Source organism: Anolis carolinensis, chromosome 2 (assembly GCF_035594765.1).
Source record: "Anolis carolinensis isolate JA03-04 chromosome 2, rAnoCar3.1.pri, whole genome shotgun sequence".
NCBI classification, from domain to species: Eukaryota; Metazoa; Chordata; class Lepidosauria; order Squamata; family Dactyloidae; genus Anolis; species Anolis carolinensis.
This window is the reverse complement of record NC_085842.1, coordinates 152,339,808-152,361,232: the sequence shown is the minus strand read 5'-3', so window position 1 is coordinate 152,361,232 and position 21,425 is coordinate 152,339,808. Positions and strand designations below refer to the sequence as shown.

The 21,425-nt window shown below is 41.9% G+C and overlaps 1 protein-coding gene across 3 annotated transcripts in view; it reads right to left on the bottom strand.

The window, feature by feature from the left end:
• Positions 1 to 8,777: 8,777 nt before the first annotated feature.
• Positions 8,778 to 21,425, bottom strand: part of cdc42ep4 (CDC42 effector protein 4) — a 29,358-nt gene continuing 16,710 nt past the window's right edge. For all 3 annotated transcript variants that reach the window (XM_008104110.2, XM_008104111.3, XM_062970857.1), the window contains exon 2: positions 8,778 to 11,891. In XM_008104110.2, the coding sequence (XP_008102317.1) occupies positions 10,727 to 11,752 (1,026 nt within the window). In that variant the 5' untranslated portion in view covers positions 11,753 to 11,891 and the 3' untranslated portion in view covers positions 8,778 to 10,726. The remainder of the gene's footprint in view (positions 11,892 to 21,425) is intronic.

The window sequence follows — 21,425 nt, the reverse complement described above, 5'->3', positions numbered from 1 at the left end:
CCTACAGAACCTATCTTGTTTGTAACTTGGGGATTGCCTGTTCTCTGCCTTCACAACACCACCTTGCTGCTTGTTTGCTCTGGTTATTGGCTTGCTACCTACTGAAATACAGCAGTGTCAGTAATGCCTACCTCTAGCGCCTGTTGTAGTGTGTGGTCTTGGCTGGTTGCTGTTTTGGTCAGTTCACTTAGTCATGGGCTTATGTCTGTGATGCATTGGAAGAAGGTAGCCAAACCAAGCAAGCAAGCATAACTGCTGCTGGCACCATGGGTGAGATGAGGGGGCTGTTGGAAGGTATATCTAGTGGGAAAGATTCTAGCTGAAGTTGTTACCTTGTTCTGTTAGGTAAATGCAATAGTTCAAATACTTTCTGTTTATTTAAAGGCCAATGTGGTATGAATACAGGTTGAGTATCCCTTATTCATAATTCTGAAAACCAAAATCATCCAAAATAAGCCACTGTCTACATGTGATAATAGCACTTTTGCTTTCTGATAGTTCCATGTACATAAACTTTGGTTGAAGTACAAAATTATTTTTAAATGACCTTTAGTTTATGCATATAAGGTGTGTGTGAAGCATAAATGAATTACATGTTTAGACTTGAATTCCATTTCCAAAATATCTCATTATGTACAAATACAGGTATTCCAAAATCCAAAGCACTTTTCAACCCAAGCATTTGGGACAAGGGATGCTGTATAAAACATATTTCTGAAAACTAGTATCCATGCAGGAATTATGACAAACCATACACACATTAGTCAAGAAGTCTTCTTTGTCTATGAACCAGCACATTCTTTAAGATCTACCGGGGAGACTCTTCTCTCGGTCCCACCTCCGTCTCAAGATGGGGACAAGGGAGAGGGCCTTCTCAGTGGTGCCGCCTGGCTTTGGAAAGCCCTCCCGAGGGAGATCAGGTTAGCCCCCATCCTCCAAACCTTTTGCACATAATTAAAGACATGGCTTTTCTGACATTCCTTCGACTATGTTTAAATAATACATATGAGGATTCTCAGATTCTTTATTAAGCACGTTACAATTCTGAGACCGAATACTGCTGTTTTACCTACAGCAATTGCTGTATTTTATTTTTTTACCAGGGGGTACTGTGAATTTATGTTTTGTTGACTGTTTATTATCTATGTTTTGTTTTGGACTTGTTGTATTTTTCATGTTACAGCTTGAGTGTTCTGTGAGCCACCCTTAGTCCCTCTGGGACAGTGGTTCTCAACCTGTGAATCCCCAGATGTTTTGGCCTTCAACTCCCAGAAATCCTAACAGCTGGTAAACTGGCTGGGATTTCTGGGAGTTGTAGGCCAAAACACCTAGGGACCCACAGGTTGAGAACCACTGATCTGGGAGATGGTGTCAGGATTGTTAAAAGATTATATTATTATTATTATTTGAAACACAACAAGATGAGTTCACAGCAGACACGCTGCTGGCTGTTGAATTGGATCACACGTCGGACACTTCCCAAGTGTCTAGGACTGTGTGATGTATCGGCGAATAATGCCAAATTATTATTATTACCACCTGCTAGCACAGTTGAACTAAATTTTGAACTAAAAATCAGTAAACTAAGATTGCTAGGCCATGGCTATCTTAGACCCTGAGGTTTCATGGCCCTTGCAAATGTCATAAAAGGTAGGTTCTGGAGATGCTAAAAGGGGATGGAGATGCACATGATACATTGCCAACCACAATTGCAAAGCATATTCAGTTTAAATAAAACAAGAAAATATCAAGCTGTCGAAGGCTTTCATGGCCGGGATCACAGGGTTGTTGTATGTTTTCTGGGCGGTATGGCCATGTTCCAGAAGCATTCTCTCCTGACGTTTCACCCACATCTATGGCAGGCATCCTCAGAGGCTGTGAGGTCTGCTGGAAACTATGCAAGTGGGGTTTATATATCTGAAATTTTCAGGGTGGGAAAAAGAACCTTTTCTGCTTGAGGCAGGCATGAATGTCAGATGTGGGTGAAATGTCAGGAGAGAATACTTCTGGAACATGGCCATACAACCTGGAAAACATACAACAACCTAAATATCAAGCTGTTTCAAGACAGAGCTCTTGCCTTGAAATTCCTTGCCTTCAGAGCTGAAGAAGAGAGTCCAAAATGTGAAATCCCTAACCAAAAGATGCCAGATAATTCTTACCTCTGTCGGGATGTAATATATGCATTTCCACAGTTGTCTGAGCTGTGTGAATAAGGCAGGCAGCTGAAACATTTCCACTGCGAAATCTGAACATTTACTGGACTTTAGGCCTTGTCAGTAGTTACTGGCAGTGGACTGTAGGTGGCAGTCAAGGGCCAATAGAAAAGATGGGAAGGAGGGCGTGACTGTCATAAAAGAACTGATTAAAATGCTTGACTAAAGAGAAAGGTATCCTGTCTTTTTTCCCTCCAGTTCTGACTGAGCAAAATTTGCATGCACGAGCCGCTAAGTAAGTGTCCACGTGATGGCTTTTTAAAACACAGTGAGTAGGACTCCAAATAAAAACGTGTGCTTTTGTTTGGCAAACCTCACAATCTCATCTTGACCAAACTCCATTAAACTATCCAATTCTCGGACTCCTCCTTTCATGAGCTACTGCATGCAGCCTATTTTCAGTATACACCCAACAAAAGCAATAAAAAATCTCTAGTTTTTGAGAAGAATAGGCTCTGCAATGTTTAAATACCTTCAAGGGCCCAGATCTTGTCTGATTTTGGAAGCTACGCAGCACCAGCCCTGGTAAACACTTGGTTGAGAGTCTGCTAATAAATGCCAGTTGCTATAGGTTATATTTCAGTATTTCTTGCTATATAACTGTTATTTTGGACATCAACAACACCATGGCAGGACTTTGTTGGTCAATTACTGGCCCATTTTTAAAAGCCTCCAGGAAAGCAAATGGGTGTTGTGGGCCTTGAGATTAGCTTTTGTGAACAGGGTGAATAAAAAAATCTTTTTAAAGAGTTTTTAAACTCTACATAAAGAGGCATTTGAAAGAATGGGCTCCCAGAAATCGTCATCCGCTTGGAATATGTGTAAAGACCCCAAACTGCAGCTTTCCAAACAAACAGCAAGCGGCACTGTTGTGTGCTTTCAAGTTTTCAATTTATGGCTATCCTAAGGGTTTCTTGGCAAGATTTGTTCAGGGGGAATCGTCTTTGATGCCTTCCGATGCTGAGAAAGTGTGTCTTATCAGTGGGTTTCCATGGCGGATTGGGAATTCGAACCCTGCTCTTTAAAGCCATAGTCCAACACTCAAAAGCATGTTGGCAAGTGATACTACTTCCTCATTCTTTAGTTGGGATTAAAAGATATTACAAAAACTGGCTATTTGGGTAGCAAACAGTAAATGCTCTGCCTAGCTGTTTACCACAAAACACTATTGTGGTATTTTCTGCCTTTATATTCTGGGTTATATGGCTGCGTAGAAGGGCGCTATATCCCAGGATCTGATCTCAGATTATCTGGCAGTGTAGACTCATATAATCCAGTTCAATGCAGATAATTTGGGATCAGATCCTGGGATATAGGGCAGTGTAGATCCAGCCTCAGTATCCACAAACCAAATGATAACTAAGCAGCAGGATATAAGGAGGATAAAGAAGTGACCAGAGTTTTGGCTTCAGTAACTCCTGACTTCTAAAGGTTAGGTAAAACAATTAAAACCTTGCTTATTTGTAGGTAATTCAACTCAAGTAAGGCTGCATTACAGTCAGATTTTTTTTGAAGAAAAAATCAAACTGTCTTGATTTATTTTTGTTTTGTTTTTTGCACATGAAGTAAAATTTCCCAAGGGAATTGTGCTTGCTTTGCTAGAGAGGTGAGAAAATGAAAACACCAATGGCTACTTCAGTTACCAGAGCGTAGTTGTGAACAAACCTGTCACTCCTTCATCTCAGCATCCCAGCTCTTCTTGAAATACAGGTTGATTATCCTTTATCTGAAAGGCTTGGGACCAGAACTGTTTGATTTTAGAATATCTGGATTTGCATAAGAAGATCTCTTGGAGATGGGGCATACATCTAAACTCAAAGGTCATTGATATTTCATATGCACCTTAGGCACATAGTTTGATGGTAATTTTATACAGTATTTTATATAATTTTGTGCATGAAATCAAATTGTACATTGAACTGTCAGAAAGTAAAGCCAACCATGTGGATTTTTAGAAATCCAGATAATTGTGGTGTTGGAGGAAAGAACCCTGGACCATAAGAAGATCCAACCAGTCCATCCTCCAGAAAATAAAGCCCAGCTGCTCACTGGAGGGAAGGATATTAGAGGCAAAGATGAAATATTTTGGCCACATCATGAGAAGACAGGAAAGAGAATGATGCTGAGGAAAAAGGAAGGAAAAAGGAAGAGGGACCAACCAAGGGCAAGATGGATGGATGGTATCCTTGAAGTGATTGGCTTGACCTTGAAGGAACTGGGGGCGGCGACAGCCGACAGGGAGCTCTGGCCGGGACTGGTCCATGAGGTCATGAAGACTCAGAAGTAACTGAATGAATGGATAAACAACAACAAAAGATAAGAGATGCTCAGCCTGTACAGTATTATGAAATAACTGCAATTGTTCAAGATGTCCAAAATTGTAGTTATGCTAAGGACAGAACAAAATCAAATATTTTTTGGAAACTATTCTATTTGTTCTGTGTATTTATTCATAGGCATCAGATCATATATAGCCATGTCTAACATCCACTGCTCTGCACAGAAAGTGTTCAAACATATCTAGTCGCACACCACACTTGGTTAAAATCAATACAATTTAAAATATCTAAGTAGCATTGGTTAGGGTCCCACTCTGGGAGAAAGGTGGCATACACATGCAATAAATGAAAAAAATGAAAAGAATGTTTATGAAAGTTCTCAAGGTTAAAGCTCAAATCCACTTTGGCTATGTGATAGATACCATTAATCCTGAGAAAACAGTATTCCTGAAAGGTTCAAAAAATAATTTCTATTTGTATTGATTTTACTCCTATTGAAATACTTTTCTACAGTGAGCTTATGACTGTCCTTCCCCCATTTTATCCTACAGCAGCCCTGTGAAACAGATCAGGCAGAGGATGAGAATGCATGCCTTGCTTAAGGTCATTCAGGAAGTTTCCATGGCCTCGGAGGGAGGGCGAACTTGAATCCATCTCCCAAATCTTAACCTGAACCTCGAGCCACTACACTACATGTACTCTTTCCCTCTCTCTCTTGTGGAGTGAGACAGCATCTATTCCCTCTTCTTTCTACTATTGAGAGCTGAGTGCAGTCTTCTCATAAATTGCCTGCCCAGCAAGCTTTCTGCTCTGTCAAACTGCAGCAAGCGATGCTGCCAAAATGGAAACGACAGGTGTCTAAGAGGATCGGGACTAAAGAGCTCTTCTCAGACGGATGACGCTTTCTCCACTGGCATTGCTCTTTGCTTTCCAGGAATAATACATGCTCCACTTCTCCAGGTACTGGAAGGTTGAGTAAATCCTCAAGGGAAAAATGTTACGGAGATATAAGCGGAGATCCCTTATTTAATGCCACATTTCTTGGTCTCAGGTCTGCTGCTCATTTAAGCCTCCTTGGTACAGCTTATGGGTACCAAAGATTGGGCATAGTCCAGAGCTGAGATACCAACAGTCCAACAGGCACAAAATAATGGGATTCACATTGCATTGTGCAAGGGCAAACAAAACCTGCAACCAACCAGGCATAGTTAAGATTGCTGTTCTCAGCATCCCACGTCATTGGGTATGCCAGTTAGTATCCATGGGCTTTGCAATCCAACATCACCTGGAGAGTTCTACGATTCCCAATTCAGTATTGTGTAGCCATGTTGATTACATATCAATTAGTCAAAAGGGTTGCAGGGAGGGATTGTTACCAAAATGTTTTTGTATATGGTATATTGAAATGTGGGGTAACCTTTTATGACATTGTACAAAAATAAATTTAGAAGGACACAAGCTACTCTATTACAAATGCAGGTGGAAGCCAAGGCCATCAACTTGTAATAATATGAATTTGTCCTCCCTGAAACCTTCCACCTAATGAAGCACTTTACATTTCCATACGAAAAGGGGGGTCTGTTGGAATATCAACATTTACACAGGCTTGGCATTGTACAAGGGCAGACAAAACCTGAACCCTGCCACTTGGGTGATTTCCCTCCATGCTAGTTCTCTCCTGGGTTTAGTTTGAACTGGTAGTGCTTATGACGAGTTATGGAAACCACCTTTTATATTGCAAAGCTCCTATCATTTTTTGCTTGTATGTGTGCTTGTGCAAGCAGATGGAGAGAACTCTAGGGCTCTACTTATTGGAATCCACCCCGAGTCCCTTCAGGGAAATAGGATGGAATAGAAGTAAAATTATTGTTGTTGTTGTTATTGCTACTGCTATTACTTTTAAGGCATGTTCTTTCTATTGTTCTAGCTCTAAAAATGAATGCAGATTCCTTGAAAAAATCCTATAACCACACAGGTCTCAAACATGATCACAGATGCAACATTTTGCAAATCTGGAGCACAGCTCACACAGTATCAACACTCACAAGTACCTCTACTGGTTCCCAGTGGACTGGCTGAAGAGATTCAAAATACAAGAGAGGCCAAGCTGTACTCATTTATACTAAGTGGGAGCATCATCCATTCTCCTTTAGCTCTCTGTCATACGCATCAAGCCATATGTGTGTTGGGGTGCACGCACACTTTCATATGATCTCAGAACTACAGTTCCAGTCCTGCCTGTAGTCCAGAACTTTTCCCCTTCTGTGAAAAGACTAACACAAAAGAAACGTTCCCTTTCATCTGGCCACATGGCCACACCGCACTGCATTGGCTACTTAGGAAACAGAAGACCAACCTGCCATTCAGCTGAGCATAATGGCCTCCCTTGGCCAGCTGCTGCTGCTGTTATTTCTTTCGCAGAACAATGGATCAGTGTCCCAGGCTTGCACGTCTATTGTATTGAATGATAGCTCTCACATAGATCTTACATTGTCTGCCTCTGCCTTTGCTTGCAGAAGAAGACTGGAAAAAGAGCCGTGATACCCTTTAGTGTGCCTTCACTTCTCATTACTGATCTGCCTTAGAATTATTTGTAATAAATAAGAGATCCCGAGTAAAATACTAAACAGTTTCAATTGTAGGAAGCAATGAAACAGAGAAACATGGTGTCGCAGTATACCTGAAGCAAGTCCACTACCAGATTCAGCTTGGCGTGATAGATAGGCTGATAGGGCACGTGGGAGAGGGAATCGGGGATCAGATAAGCACAGTTCGAGAGACAGAATGTTATGAAATCACCAGCAGCAAAGGTCCCCTGCCCTCCCTGTTGTGTGCCTGCAGCATTGCTGAATAGCGTCTTTATGGAACAAGTGAGTCTCTATGACACAAATGAGGGCTTTGTGGGTGAGGCAGATAAGGTCAGAAATGGAGCTGTAACTAGGCGCATGTGGCTGGGAAGCACATTCTACAGATCAGTGTTGTGACAGAGAAATCGCTTGCAAGGTGGCTAAAGGTTTAGCAATAAAAGGAAGTACACAGGTTGTTGCAAAGGGATTGAGGTAACCTAAGAGGACTGGGTTTTTCAGTTCTTCCACATAGTTTGTTGATTAGATGTACCTTGTAAACTCACATCTTGGGTGGTGCAAAACAAGGACAGCTTCTATGCAGTGGAGTTATTGCGGTGCATCTGAAATATAACCTGTCGTCCTATTATTTCTTTTGAAGCATTACTTGGTTATGCCAAAGCCTGCACAATTTTTGACCTATTATGCGGAATAATATTCCACAGCAATTTACCAAGAACTTACTAAATCTCCTTTGAACTGAAAACAGTGGTGGGGAGGGTGTGTTGAAGTAGCTCACTGCCAGCTCACAGAGGCAAAACCTTCATTTCATTGATGGATCATATGTAGCCATGAAGACTAGACACTTCTGTATGTAGTGCTTTTGGTGTGCCTGTGATTCAAGATTCCATAACAGCCTTAACATCATATGGATTGCTAGAGCAACCTTTCTCCTTCCCTATGTTTTTTGTCTCACAGCTACCAAACATTGGATATGCTAGCAGAACACAAAGTCAATGGGAAAGGAAACTATAGCTTTCTAGATGATGAGTGGATGCAATTCCCAATGCTCATTACCATTGGCAATGCTAGCTAGGGCTGCTTGGATTTGCAATCCAAAATCTACACTTTGCCAGCCTCTGGCATAATCTTAAACTTTGAAGAAAGTAGCTGTACCTATACATCAATGCTGAATTAAGATCGCATACACTCCTGGTTTTACTTTACCCACATCATTCTGATTTACCAAATATCATAATAATACAGTCTAAACTTTCAGACTTTTTGAATAATGTTTGTTACTGGGTTGTTGTGTGTTTTCCGGGCTGAATGGCCATGTTCGAGAAGTATTCTCTCATGACGTTTTGCCCACATCTATGGCAGGCATCCTCAAAGGTTGTGAGGTATATTGGAAACTAGGCAAAGGAGGTTTCCAACAGACCTCACAACCTCTGAGGATGCCTGCCACAGATGTGGGAGAAACGTCAGGAGAGAATGCTTCTGGAACATGGCCATACATCCTGGAAAACACACAACAACCCTGTGATTCCAGCCATGAAAGCCTTCGACGATGTTTGTTACTACTTTTACATGGAGCAGAGCCTAAGCAAATAAATAGCTTGAACTTTTCTTTATTGCAGAACTATCCTTGGCTACAGAAAACACTGTTCTGACCAAATCATCAGATAACTGTAACCCAGAACAGAAAAGGGCAAAGGTGAGACAAGATGACCATTCTTTATTTAATTCCAACTTCCTGCAAAGTAAACACCATAGCCTTCTATGGAACTTGGGGAGGGGGAGGGGGTTACAAGAACCATTGCTGCGTTGGATTAACAGACATACAGGTTCCAAAGATTACACTTCCAGTGAAATGAAAGTCAGTAAGTGGGGTGATATTGTTCAGGAGTTTGCAATTCTGACTGAATACTGAGTTTATACAATTAATCCTCTGCCTTTGGCCCTTTGCCTGCAGAAAGACAACACACACATTAAATGTAAAACAAAAATTTCTCAGAACATTTCAGGGAATGCTTTTCTCTTCACTATACTTTAATTTCTTTGCATTTTAAAAACAAGAATCCACTTTTAAAAGTCCTCCATCAGATGCACTAAACAAACACCTGTATACACACAACGAAAATCACAACCCCAGTGAAGGGAGAAAGGCTACTCCCAAAGGGGTGAGCAGGTCTAATATACAGTATGGACAAAAGGCTAAAAGAAAAAAGAAAACAAAAATAAGGCAAAAGTTAGTGTTTAATGCCCAGCAAAACGTAAAGCAAGGCCAATAAAATAAAATAAAGGATAGGGCATTAGGATATAGGAACGCAGGAGCACCTCCTTAATGCACTAGACATTAAGGATGCTAAAAAGTTTTAAGGGAGAGAAATGAGCAATGTGGTCCCTCTATTGTTCCTAGAACAGGGAGCGCCAAGCTCTTTGTGCTTCAGGCAGCCCAGCTGACATTCTCAAGTCTCAGCTAAGAGAAGATGGGGCTGTATTGTTTTCAGTCTATGGCTGTAGATGTGTAAGTGAGCCACATCATTTAGCAGTGCCCCAGTGATTATCCCAGAGATACAAACAAATCTCAGGACTTCCAGTCTGCCTGTTTACAAGGGGAGAGCCTGGAAAGAGTGAAGTCAGGGAGTCAGGGTTTTTCTGTACTTTGGGATGGGGTAGCTAGGCTGGTTATTGCTGCCACTCTTAGAATCCATCTCCCTTCCATCAGGGAATTCCAAACAGTCTTCATACAAGCAAAGTGTCTTCAAGAATATTCCACTACAAAGAGATAACCCAAGTTACCAATGTCAAGGATGACACATTTTAGGAGTAGGAAAAGTATATGCTGTAAGGAAATATTAGCATCTTTACAACTTTTTTCTTCCATTGCCTTTAAGGGCCCTGATGTGAAAGGGACAACTGAACTTCCCACTCCCCACAATCTGTGGTCTAAAGAGTTTTAATCAGCTCCGGTTTAAAAAAAGCAAGAGTAAGAAATGTTTATCCCAGGCATGTCCGTAGATCTTCCCAGAGGCCTGCCCACAGGAAAGGAATTGTTAGCTTCTGAGCATAAAGAATTAGAGAATCTTTTTTCAAGCTCCTCTGTGTTTTTGCTCTCTACGAAGATGCAACATCTTCCAATGTTGTGCCAAGACCAGAATAGTATTGGTAATAGGAAAAAAAAACCCTCGCCCTTTGAGTGCTAGAACAAATGCAAAAGTTGGAAATATATTAATAGGAAAACTAGTGCTTTTGAGCTTTGTTCTAGTGTTCAGCTGTATATTGCTATAAAATATAGCAGATAAGTTAATCAAAATCTGTTCTGTTATCTTTTAAGTTCCAATCTAGTGGCAAGTTCTCTCTTGGAAATAACGTCTTTCCAAATTTTCTTAAGTGATCTCATTTCACTATCACCAGAATAATGGGGAAAGGGTTATTTTAAACATAAGAAATTATTTAAACGTGTTTCAGTTTGATTCATGTCCCCCTCCCTTTCTGCAGCAGTCTGCTTAAGAGAACAACAGGGAGGAGAGCCTGAAAAGTGAAGACTGAGAATGCTGGCAAAAGGATTCAGTCACTTTTTCGGCAGTACTATTTTTCCAGAATCAGATGCCAGTTGCTCTTTCCTAACGTAAATGAATCAATGTGGATGGCACCACCTTCCTTATACTCTTATCTCATCATCTTCCTCATCCATGAAGCAGAATTCCTTGTCAGGCTGTTTCAGTGGGTCATCACGCCTGGTATCATCTGGAACACTGTGGTTTTGTCCTCTGGAGGCTGAACGCTGTTCATCTCCCACTGATGTACAACTGGAGATGGAACTGCTGTCCATAGTCAGACGGCTTGTCACACTACGGGCAGAGCCTGGACTGTAGGTTGCCGCTCTGCTGTCATCCCGCTGAGCCAAGGAACCCTGAGCAAGCCTGCATTCTTGGCTAAGCCAGTGGGCTGGTGACCCTTCTGCAGGGCCTGCTTCCCTTTGATGATCCTCTGCCCCATGATAACCAGAATCCTCTTGCTCCCAAGGGTCCTTGTCCATGATGCTCAAGATATCCCCCAACATGGAAGGCCCCAAATCAATATGGAAAGACATGATGGACTCGGCATGCTTTAAACCACAATTGTTCTTGGGGACCACCAAAGGCAAGTCAGTTATGTCGCCAAAGGCTCGCTCTGCCAACGCAGGGCTGTGCAGCCCAGAGCTGGGACCTGCAGCAGCACCATTCATGTGTTTCTCTTCAGGTGTCTGCTCTTCAGGAGATTTCTTGACTGGGCTGGAGGAGAGGCTCTTGGGCATCTTTTTCCCACCACTCTTATCTGTTTCCTTCTCAGTGAGCTGAGGTAATGAGACTGCATTCTTTACAAAGATGGCTGAATCCCTCAGAGATCCCAACATGTCCCGTCGATCGCCACGCGTTACAGATTGAGACCGTTTGCTGCTTCGAAACTTTCGTGACAGCAGGCCGGGTTTGGAGGAAGAAGTTGTCTCCTCCGAGGCTTCCTGCTCACCCTCCCCAGCCTTGCTATTGAGAAAGGAGGTATCTCCAAAGGCATCACCAGCCCGGCCAACATGCATGGTGTGACGGAAGTCTCCAAGGGGAGCACTGATCATCTCAGTTGTCAGATCCGCCCTAGAGCGGCGCTTGGAATTAGCGGAATTAGTTACTAGCTGCTTCAAAATAGGCATTTTTGCAACAAATGTGAGTTCCTATGCTTAGCAGTTAAAGTGGGAAATGAAATTCCTTTCTGGTCCAAAGAGGTCAAGTTATATTGACGGAATTTTAGAAATAAGCTTCAAATCTTACTGGCTTTCAAGTAGTCCCATCCTAAAAAAAAACACAAGACATGAAAAGGTGTTAAAATTCATCAATACAACAGAAGCACCATTTTCTTTTCACATTTAGATAGGATTACCATGAGACAGCACAGTTCCTACAAACCCTGCTCTTTCATTTTTAACACAGAGTGGGATCTAAATCTTCATATGAGCGGACATTTATGTGACTAAGTAGACAACTAAATAAATTTGACCATCTTGTGAAAAATGCAGTCTTCCTACCTCAGCTCACTGAGAATGAAACACACAAGAATGATATGAAAAAGATGCCCAGCTGCCCCTCCAGCCTTGTCAAAAAAGCACTGAAAGAGAAGTCTTCTGAAGAGGAACACACAAACAATTCTGCTGCGGTCTTCAGCTGATACTGCACGAACTAATTTACATGCAGAGATACAGCTCACCATGACAAGTGAGAGATGTATCTCTGTGTATCAGATTTTGACCAGGTGACCTACAGGAGCTTAACTATTGGTGATAACCCATCACTGTCTCTACTCTCCTTCCTTACAGTTCTTGATCTTTAAATGGACTTATCTGGGCATCAGACACTACGGACTGTGATTCAGGTCATGGCCTTAGTCAGCACGCCCAATGGTGAACATCTGGGGGCTACATATTCTCCACTCCTAAAGTACAGAACATCACCAAACATAATTCTGACTCTTGTAAAATAGGATACATCTCCTTTCCTCATGTTCATACAATGTTTTTCTCTTCTCTCTACTCCTCTGGGATGTAGTCTCTAAATGCTTCTGCAATGTGCAGCTCATGGGAATAGCTGCTAGGCTTGAGCGATCCACCAAAAAATTGATTCTAAACTCGTTTCAAAAGTAGGGGGGTAGCGTTTTGTTTCTGATGTCATTTCCGAATTTTGCCCTCAAAAAAATTCAAAATTAATGAAAATTCGTTAGTTTCAAAAGTAATTCGTTAATGGCGGACGCGCATGCGCAGTGGCCCAAAACACCCCAAGGGGGGGGCTTTTATGGGGCTCTCCTGCACTCATTTTTTCAGCTATACTGATCAAATTTGGTACAGTGGGAGAACACAATCCACCCTGCTTGCTTGCCAAATTGCAGAGCGTTTGCCCTTTCCTAAGATTTATTGCGCAATTTCATAGTTTATATTAAAAAACTTTATTTAACAATTGCAAAAATCTGTTCCTGCTTTTGAATTGTTATTTCCTGTTCAATAGGGGTTCCTTCACTGTGAAATACACCCTCCCTTTTCCCCAAACCAAGTTGTATTGCGGAGGATGATGGGACTTGCTACCTTTTGCCAGACTTTGCTAGGGTTGATAGGGAAAGAGAGTCACTGCTGCCAGCCCTATGAGCAGCCCTGAGAAGAAAGGAAAGAGGGGAAAACAAATACACCCTCCCTTTTCCCCAAACCAAGTTGTATTGCGGAGGATGATGGGACTTGCTACCTTTTGCCAGACTTTGCTAGCGTTGATAGGGAAAGAGAGTCACTGCTGCCAGCCCTATGAGCAGCCCTGAGAAGAAAGGAAAGAGGGGAAAACAAATACACGCTCCCTTTTGCCCAAACCAAGTGGTATTGCGGAGGATAATGGGACTTGCAACCTTTTGCCAGACTTTGCTAGCGTTGATAGGAGAAAGAGATTTGCAGCGCACTGAAAGGAAAGAGGGAAAAACAATACACCCTCCCTTTTCCCCAAGTTGTTTTTCGGTGGATTATGGGGAGTTTTGCCAGACTTTGCAAAATGAAAATTGGTAAATTTGATTTCTTCTATTTGCAACTCACTTTAATGCCTATGCAAAGAAAAGTTTCCTAATCAAATGCCCAAAAAGCTGCTGAACTCCTCTTTGTCCGAAAGGAAAAAGCCCACCCCGCACCAGGCAATATGGCGCAGCAGAAAAGTTGCAGGGCTGCAGTGCTGCAAATGGCAAACACCAAGCTTGTGGGGAAAAAAGCCCACAGGCCCTTTTGAAAAACACCCTGCACAAACACCCAACAGTTTCCCACCTCACCCACCCACCCTTTTCTCCCGGTCTTCTAATCTTTAGCTCAGCCAAGGAAGCTGTGACACAGCAATCTTGCCTGCCTGCCTAGAATCTCACTTCCACCCTCTCCAGATTCCCGGTGCAAATGAGCCACGAGGCTCCCTGTGCTCGCTCTTTTCATTCAGGACGTACAAGCCCCTCCCCTGAGTTAAACGTACTCTCTGATTGGCCACAAGGTAGAAACAACACGCTAGGTTGCCCCAGTGCACTGAAACAAGTTTGGGTGATTTGCAAAAGCTTATTTTCCTAACGAAAAAAACCGACGACATTAGAAAAAGGGCCTATCGCAGTTCGAAACCACGGGATCCACACGAGTGGACAATCTAGGTCGAATATTGCTTCACAAGTTACAAAACTAACGAATTACTAACGGCAAACGGGGAAATCGAATTATTTGAGCAAGCCTAATAGCTGCTTTCACTATACAAGAGTGTGTGTGTGTGTCCCCTGGTGGATTTATAACATAGAAGACTAGCAGGCCATAAGAGGAGCACTTTAGTTTCAACTCTCAGTGGTGATGATACCTGATCAGCATAGAACCCAGAAAAGGGTGATGGCTGTGTTAAAAACTCTAGGAGAAAAGCACTCAAAAGGAGTGGGCTGGGCCAGGGAAAAAAAGAGTGCTAGCCAAGATGGGCATTAAAGTGGAACTTTCTTCTCTCTTTCCTTACAGGAACCTTTTCTTTTCACATCTGACTTACTGCTTGGAAACAGTTTTACATGCTCAGTGGAGCAGCCATCACTGTCAGAGAAAAGAAAGAGACAGAAATGAATGTCTGTTTTGCTCTCAAGGGAATGAGGCTAAGGCGCAAGCTGGCAATAAAACTGAAAAGCATCTGACACATCTTTCCCAACCCCCTGCCTCTTTGAAGCCTGACTTGCGTGAGAGAGTAGTGCTCACTTTCACCCATTCAACCCTGCCTCCCATCCCTGCCCCCATTTAAGCTCTTCTCGACCTACTCAGAGCTTTCAGTCCATATTCTCATAGAATTTCCCCTGCAACTCATATATAAATTGAACACAATAGTCAGAACCACCCATCCAAGTTCAAGAGTAAAAGCAAAACTTCTTCACACCATGAGATTTGGTTTTTGCATTTGCAAGCAGGAGTCTGCTATTAGCATTCATATACTTGAATTCTCTGGCTGAATGCAGATGCCAACATTTTATGGACTGGGAGCAAGCAGAATAATTTCTGTAAGCAGTATACAAGGTTTCCTGCCACTCTTTTAGCCCCGTCATGCTCTGACGTCAATTTTGACATTGCAGATTTCAACATCAGTTCAAGAACTGCAGTACCTATAAAAAAGTTTTCAGGAGATATATATATAGTCCGTTGTTCTAGGCACCTACGGGCCTGCTCCAGGGACCATCTCTTACAATGTGAGAAAAGTCACTCAATACACAATGTGCAAGCTTTACATTCTCTCTGTATGGTATAAGAATGCATGATGACACTGGCCAACACACATTTTGGTGCCTCAAATATTAGACCTGTATATTTGCCTTGCTGATTCCAAAAATGGCATCAGTTTTCCCTTAAGAGCTTTAGTTTTTGAAATACAGAACATGTGCTATTAACCATTTGACACCTGCTCACTCATGGAAAATCATGATAATAATATCTAAGAAACTAGTGCTGATGCAATTTACTGAAGCAGTACCCCAAATAACCCCAGGAACAGGCCTAAAAACTAATTCAGCAATATTTTTTTGATTGGGCTTTGTTATTTATTGCACTATTTATTGTATAGGATTTAAAAGAAAGAATATACAGCATTAGCTTATTTTCATGCTAAGATGTTTTATTCCATTACAATCTATTCTCAAACCTCTGGTGACTTTTTATGAAACCCGGATTGAGAAACCTTGGCTTCAGACTATGGTTGCATAAGAGTCAGTGGAAGTGAACAATCTCTAAATGATCAAAAATTTAAAACAAAAATAGGAACATGAAATCAAAATAAAGAGAAGATCTGTGCTGCAGGATTTCAGTATGGGTGTGTTTGTGTCTTTCATATTCTCTACATCGTTATACCACCAATAATTGATACTAGCTGTCCTACTATAGTGAACTATACCCAGATATCAATGGAAGGCTCAATACTAAGGAAGCCCAGCAACCCCACTCCTTGTGTTTTCAAAAGGTGCATGCAGTTAAGAGAGTGAGAAAATGCAGCCTGGAAATACTGGACTTGTTATTATCAAGGTATTTTAAACCCACAGGGAGTCAAGCCATTTCTACAAATAGCCATGCAAGTATCTTGAAGAAAGCACAATCAACCATTAACCCATTTGGATTTGTGAACAACAGACCAAACTAGTCTAACTTCCTTCTTTCAAAAGACAGAGAATGGAACAACATAAACCATGAAGCAGAGACACTGAACTTAAGGCAGGAATTCTACGCATGCTTCACGGAAAGTAAGGCTCAGAGTAAATATGTATAAGGCTGCACTTCTCATAGTTCTACAAGATATAATCCAAAATGACTTGAAGAATTGTTTGTGCAGAAAAACGTCTATTCGGCAATTTGACTTTGCACTGCGCGCTACTGCTATCAATGGAACTGTAGGCATGTCTGCAGAGGTTCCACTGATTTAAACGAGACTTTTGTATTTGTGACTCGAAGTGACCTGTCAGTTTTGTGACCCCAGGAATTTCATAGGATTTCCTTAGGCAAGGAATACTGAAAGTTGATTTCATCATTCTCTTCCTCTGATGTGTAGCTAGCACCTGGTATTTGTTGGCAGTCTCCCATTCAAATACTAAAAAGAACTGACCCCACTTGTCTTCCAAAACCAGACTAAGGCAGACTGATCCATATAAATCAGCATAAGTCCTCTCCCCTTTTCCTCAGTAACAGTAATAATGCTATTGGTAATCCTGGTTATTATTCTTCCTGTTCTTCCTTTGTATTACACTATGTTGAACATAGAAAACAAATTCTGTTCCTGTTTTGAAAGTGTTATTTCCTGTTTAATTATGCAGTATTTACTTTCAAAGTAGTTGTTATACTCCAGAAACTTCCTTTTTGTGGCTGCCACAAATTATGTTGAATTGGTTGAGACTCTATAAGATATTCATTGAAAAACTAGCAAAATGTGCTGCAAGATGTCCTGCAAAAACAAAATTTTTGCAGTTTAATAAACTTTTCCTCATGTTTTTATGACAGAACTAATTAGGAAATGACATTTATAACATAAGAACAAAAATTGTATTACACAGTGTTATCTCTATTAGACTGTGACCTTGGAGACAGGTCTATCCGGATCTTGAAGGCATGAGGACTAGAAGCAAGGCAAGGCACAAAGGACACCTGCAACCTGTCTGCAGCCTCAAAGTATTTAGTAACAGCAGTGACCTATTTTATTTCTCATTGACACAAAATGGCTATTGGAGCGGAACACTTTGATGGCACTTTGATACCTACATAAGAGAAATGGCATTCTGAAAAGCGAGAGGTTAGCTACAATATGTCTCAACTAGATGTACCCAAGCAATGGGATTTACTCATGTATTGAATCACCATTCAACAACAAATTCAGTGGGTAGATTTATATTAGACCTAGCCAAAAGAATTCAGACCCTTGTCTTCCATTTTTGAAATGACAGTTTTACAGAGGCATTGAAAATGACTTAAACTTGAAGGAAAAAGGCCTCCAAGAAGGGAAGTATAGCCTGCAAAATAGATGGTTCAGTTCCAATTCACCCTCTAAGCGAGTGTTTTTCAAACTGTGCTCCTCCAGGTGTTTTGGACTTCAAGATCCCAGAAATCCCAGCCAGATTACCAGCAGTTAAGAATTGTGGGAGCTGAAGTCCAAAGCATTTGAAGGAGCACAGTTTGAGATCAGCTATTCCATGCACAGGCAGTCCCCAAGTTACAAACAAGATAGGCTCTGTAGGTTTGTTTTAAATTGAAGGTTTAACACCCCCTGTGATGTTTGTTTTGCTGTCTGTGCCCCTGTTCAGAAGATTTCCTTTCACTTTCTGCCCCTGTGATAATTGGATTTCGAAAAATTTGGCTTGTTGTGGAAACAAGGATTGGGGAAGAAAGCTTCAGCTGAGACCCCTTCTCCCCATGATAACTCCTTCAGGAGTAGATTTCCTTTCTGAGTAGTAGATTTATTAGTAGATTTAGGGAGGAGGGGAATTAAGATTATGTAATTTAACTATGGTCCTATCTACACTGCTTTATGATGTAGATTGAAAGTGCATTATAGATTCATATAATCCCATTTAACTGAACTGACTTGCATTATGTGAGTCTACACTGACTATATAATACAAATTCCAACCCTACAATTTTTTTTTTCGTGTCAGGAGCAACCGGAGTTGCTTCTGGAGTGAGAGAATTGGCCGTCTGCAAGGACGTTGCCCAGGGGACGCCCGGATGTTTTGATGTTTTTACCATCCTTGTGGGAGGCTTCTCTCATGTCCCCGCATGGAGCTGATAGAGGGAGCTCATCCACACTCTCCCCAGGTGGGATTTGAACCTGGCAGCTTTCAGGTCAGCAACCGAACCTTCAAGTCACTTAGTCCACTACGCCATCTGGGGGCTACCCTACAATTATATGGCAGTGTAGATGGGGCTTATGTTTACCCACATGAAGTCTCTGTAACAACTAATATTAAACAGGGACGTGTTATCTGCCAATTTTTTTGCTACATACACCTGAATTGGGAGGCAGGGAATGCATACAGGTGTGCAGGGGACTGATCTTTATCTTAATAATATATCTTGCTGAATGTGTGTCTGTCCCAACTTAATACTTCAAAAGAGGGGAATTCCTAGACAGCTGCATGGGGCTTTTCCATGCAGTATTTCCATTTTAAGTTAGAAGTGCTGCGCTGGGAAATTTGAGAGAGCAAGACAAGAATCGGGAGAGGATGACAGTCCAGCCAATAGACCCATCGCACCTAGGAATAGTGTCCACATTGGCCGTTGTTTGCACATTAGAGATGGAGAAACGACAAAGAACTGAGATACCAGAGAAAGTAAGACAGCAGCACTGCACTTAAAGTTTGCCTAATTTTTTTTCCTACCAGTTAGAATGGGGAAACTGAATTCCCTGCTTTTAGCATCTCTCTATATATTACCTGCCTTGCTATAAATGTAAAACAAACTTAGGTGATCCCTCGTAGTTCGAGAATGATGGTCCTCCATTTCTTGGAAGACGCCTGTGGGTGATTTTTTTTAATGTGTGGAGGTCGGTGCACGGCAGGTCAACACACAGTCTTCACAGATTGAGGTCCCAGCAGTGGTGTGATTAACACAACGAGAGTGGCTTCTCAGTCTGTTGCAGCCTTCTTCCGCCTTCACAACCGTTGTAACATGTACATTATCCTCCGCCTGCTCTGCCGTTGAGGTCTTTGGGTCTTCGGATTGTTCTTGGTCTGGATCCTCCCCTGTGGCCACTCCTGGGAGTGTGTGACTCCAGTGGTTGTGCCCGCAGGTTCATTGGAACACGCAAGCCTCCTCACCACATCAAGGTGACAATCCATCGAGGGGATTGAACAAAATGTTCAATAAGAATGTGTACATTGGGCTATTATACCCCAGTTTGAAGCAGAAGACCATGGGAATAAAGATCATACTGAGCACAAAGGACTCACTTTCTCTGAAACAAGTACCACCTCTCATATCCCCTTTTTGAAAAGAAGTGCTACAGTGGTTGTTCACTGTGCTGAGCATAATTATCTAGCCCTAATTATCCACAATGAGCCCCCGGTTGCGCAATAGGTTAAACCCTTGTACCCGCAGGACTGCTGACTGACAGGTCGGCAGTTTGAATCCAGGGAAAGCGGGTGAGCTCCCCCTGTCAGGTCCAGTTCCCCATGCAGGGACATGAGAGAAGCCTCCCACAAGGATGGTAAAACATCAACATCCAGGCATCACCTGGGCAACATCCTTGCAGACGGCCAATTCTCACACCAGAAGCGACTTGCAGTTTCTAAGTTGCTCCTGACACAAAAAATATCCACAATAATCCTTTCTGATGAGAGACAAGTGAAGACACTGCACACATGTTTTCAAGGATTACTAAGACTTAGGTAAGGGCTAGAATGCTATTCATGATTACCAGAGCTCTTAATGTTTCCCTGTTTTGTGCTGGTGACATAGGTGCCATCATAAGAATTGTATAAATCTGCATACACATACTCCATTCCTCTCTCCAGCTCCTTCAGATGAACTTCATCATGCAAATGAAGTAACCTTGGGGTACTTTGCCATTTTCATGTATGGAGGCAAATGTGTGACCAGTTTTTTCCTGCACCGAGGGAGAAGACCCTATTACAAGACTTTATGGGGAGTCTGATAAATAATTTTGGAATTGCTGACCAAATAATTGGAAAAATCATTGGGGAGTTTTGGAGTATAATTGGCTAGGGAATTCAGGATGTTATGGTACAGAAGATATTTTTTTTCCAAAATCAGAGTAATTATGAACATGTTTTTCTCCCTTCCACAAAAAAATGAATACAGCCAGTCAAAAATGGGGTTTGCTCTGGATAAGTCCAAAAGACATCTGCCGAAGTTACACATACCTCAAGTGGCAAAGGAAGGGAGCTGGGGACTAGTTCTTGATTGTTGAAAGCAGGGGAGAGAGCTAAAAAAAAAGGACCAAACTGTCCTGGGTGCCTCCTGCTGAGGCAGCATTTCCCTGAATTGAGGTGAGTCCCTGGAACAGAGCTGCCCATGGGCAAAAATCAGTACAAAAGCAATAAATACAGTTCAACAGCTCATGCTTTACCTATTCAAGATTTCACTAAGAGGTGCAATCTAAATGTTCACACATTACATATTATGAGGTCAGGGGAGAAGGAAATGAAGTTTTGATTAAATGCCCCTTTACCCTTCATCTAAACAAACAAAATTGTTTTTTGGGGTTGCTTTTTCTTTTTGGACAAGACATTTTGAAGGAGAGAGAATGGCCCTGCCTGGGAAGGAATTGTTAGCAAAGCCCAGCCATTATTACATGCCTATCTGCTCACCCACTTGCTTTTACATGAACTGGGATGGAAGGAAATAATGGAAAGAAACTCAAAAGCATAGTGATAAGACCAAGAGGCTTGGTAGAGAGAGACTACATTTCAGACACTACTTACTGAAAAATGTAACAGTATTCTTAATAAAACTTCAGTGGAAAGAGGAAGAGAAGGGAAGCACAGGAAGGTTATAAATGGATAGCATCAATGGATTCCCCCTAAAATGCCAGACAAGCTGCAGGACAACATTCAGAGTCTTACTTGGAACAACTTTGAAAGACTCTTCTCATAGTCAGGACAGTACATATTCTTCCATTCAAAGGAAGCACAGCAAGGTAGCAGAGCATCATAGTGGGCACAGGACACAGCTTCCCACCCAGGATGGCTTTCTATTAAAAAGAAAAACTTCTGTCCCCAATCATTGTAAAGTTAAATTGTGACTGTTAACATTCCCATTGATGGGAACAGTGAGTTTTTACCCTGTCCCCTTTGAGTTTGTTGTTGTGTGCCTTCAA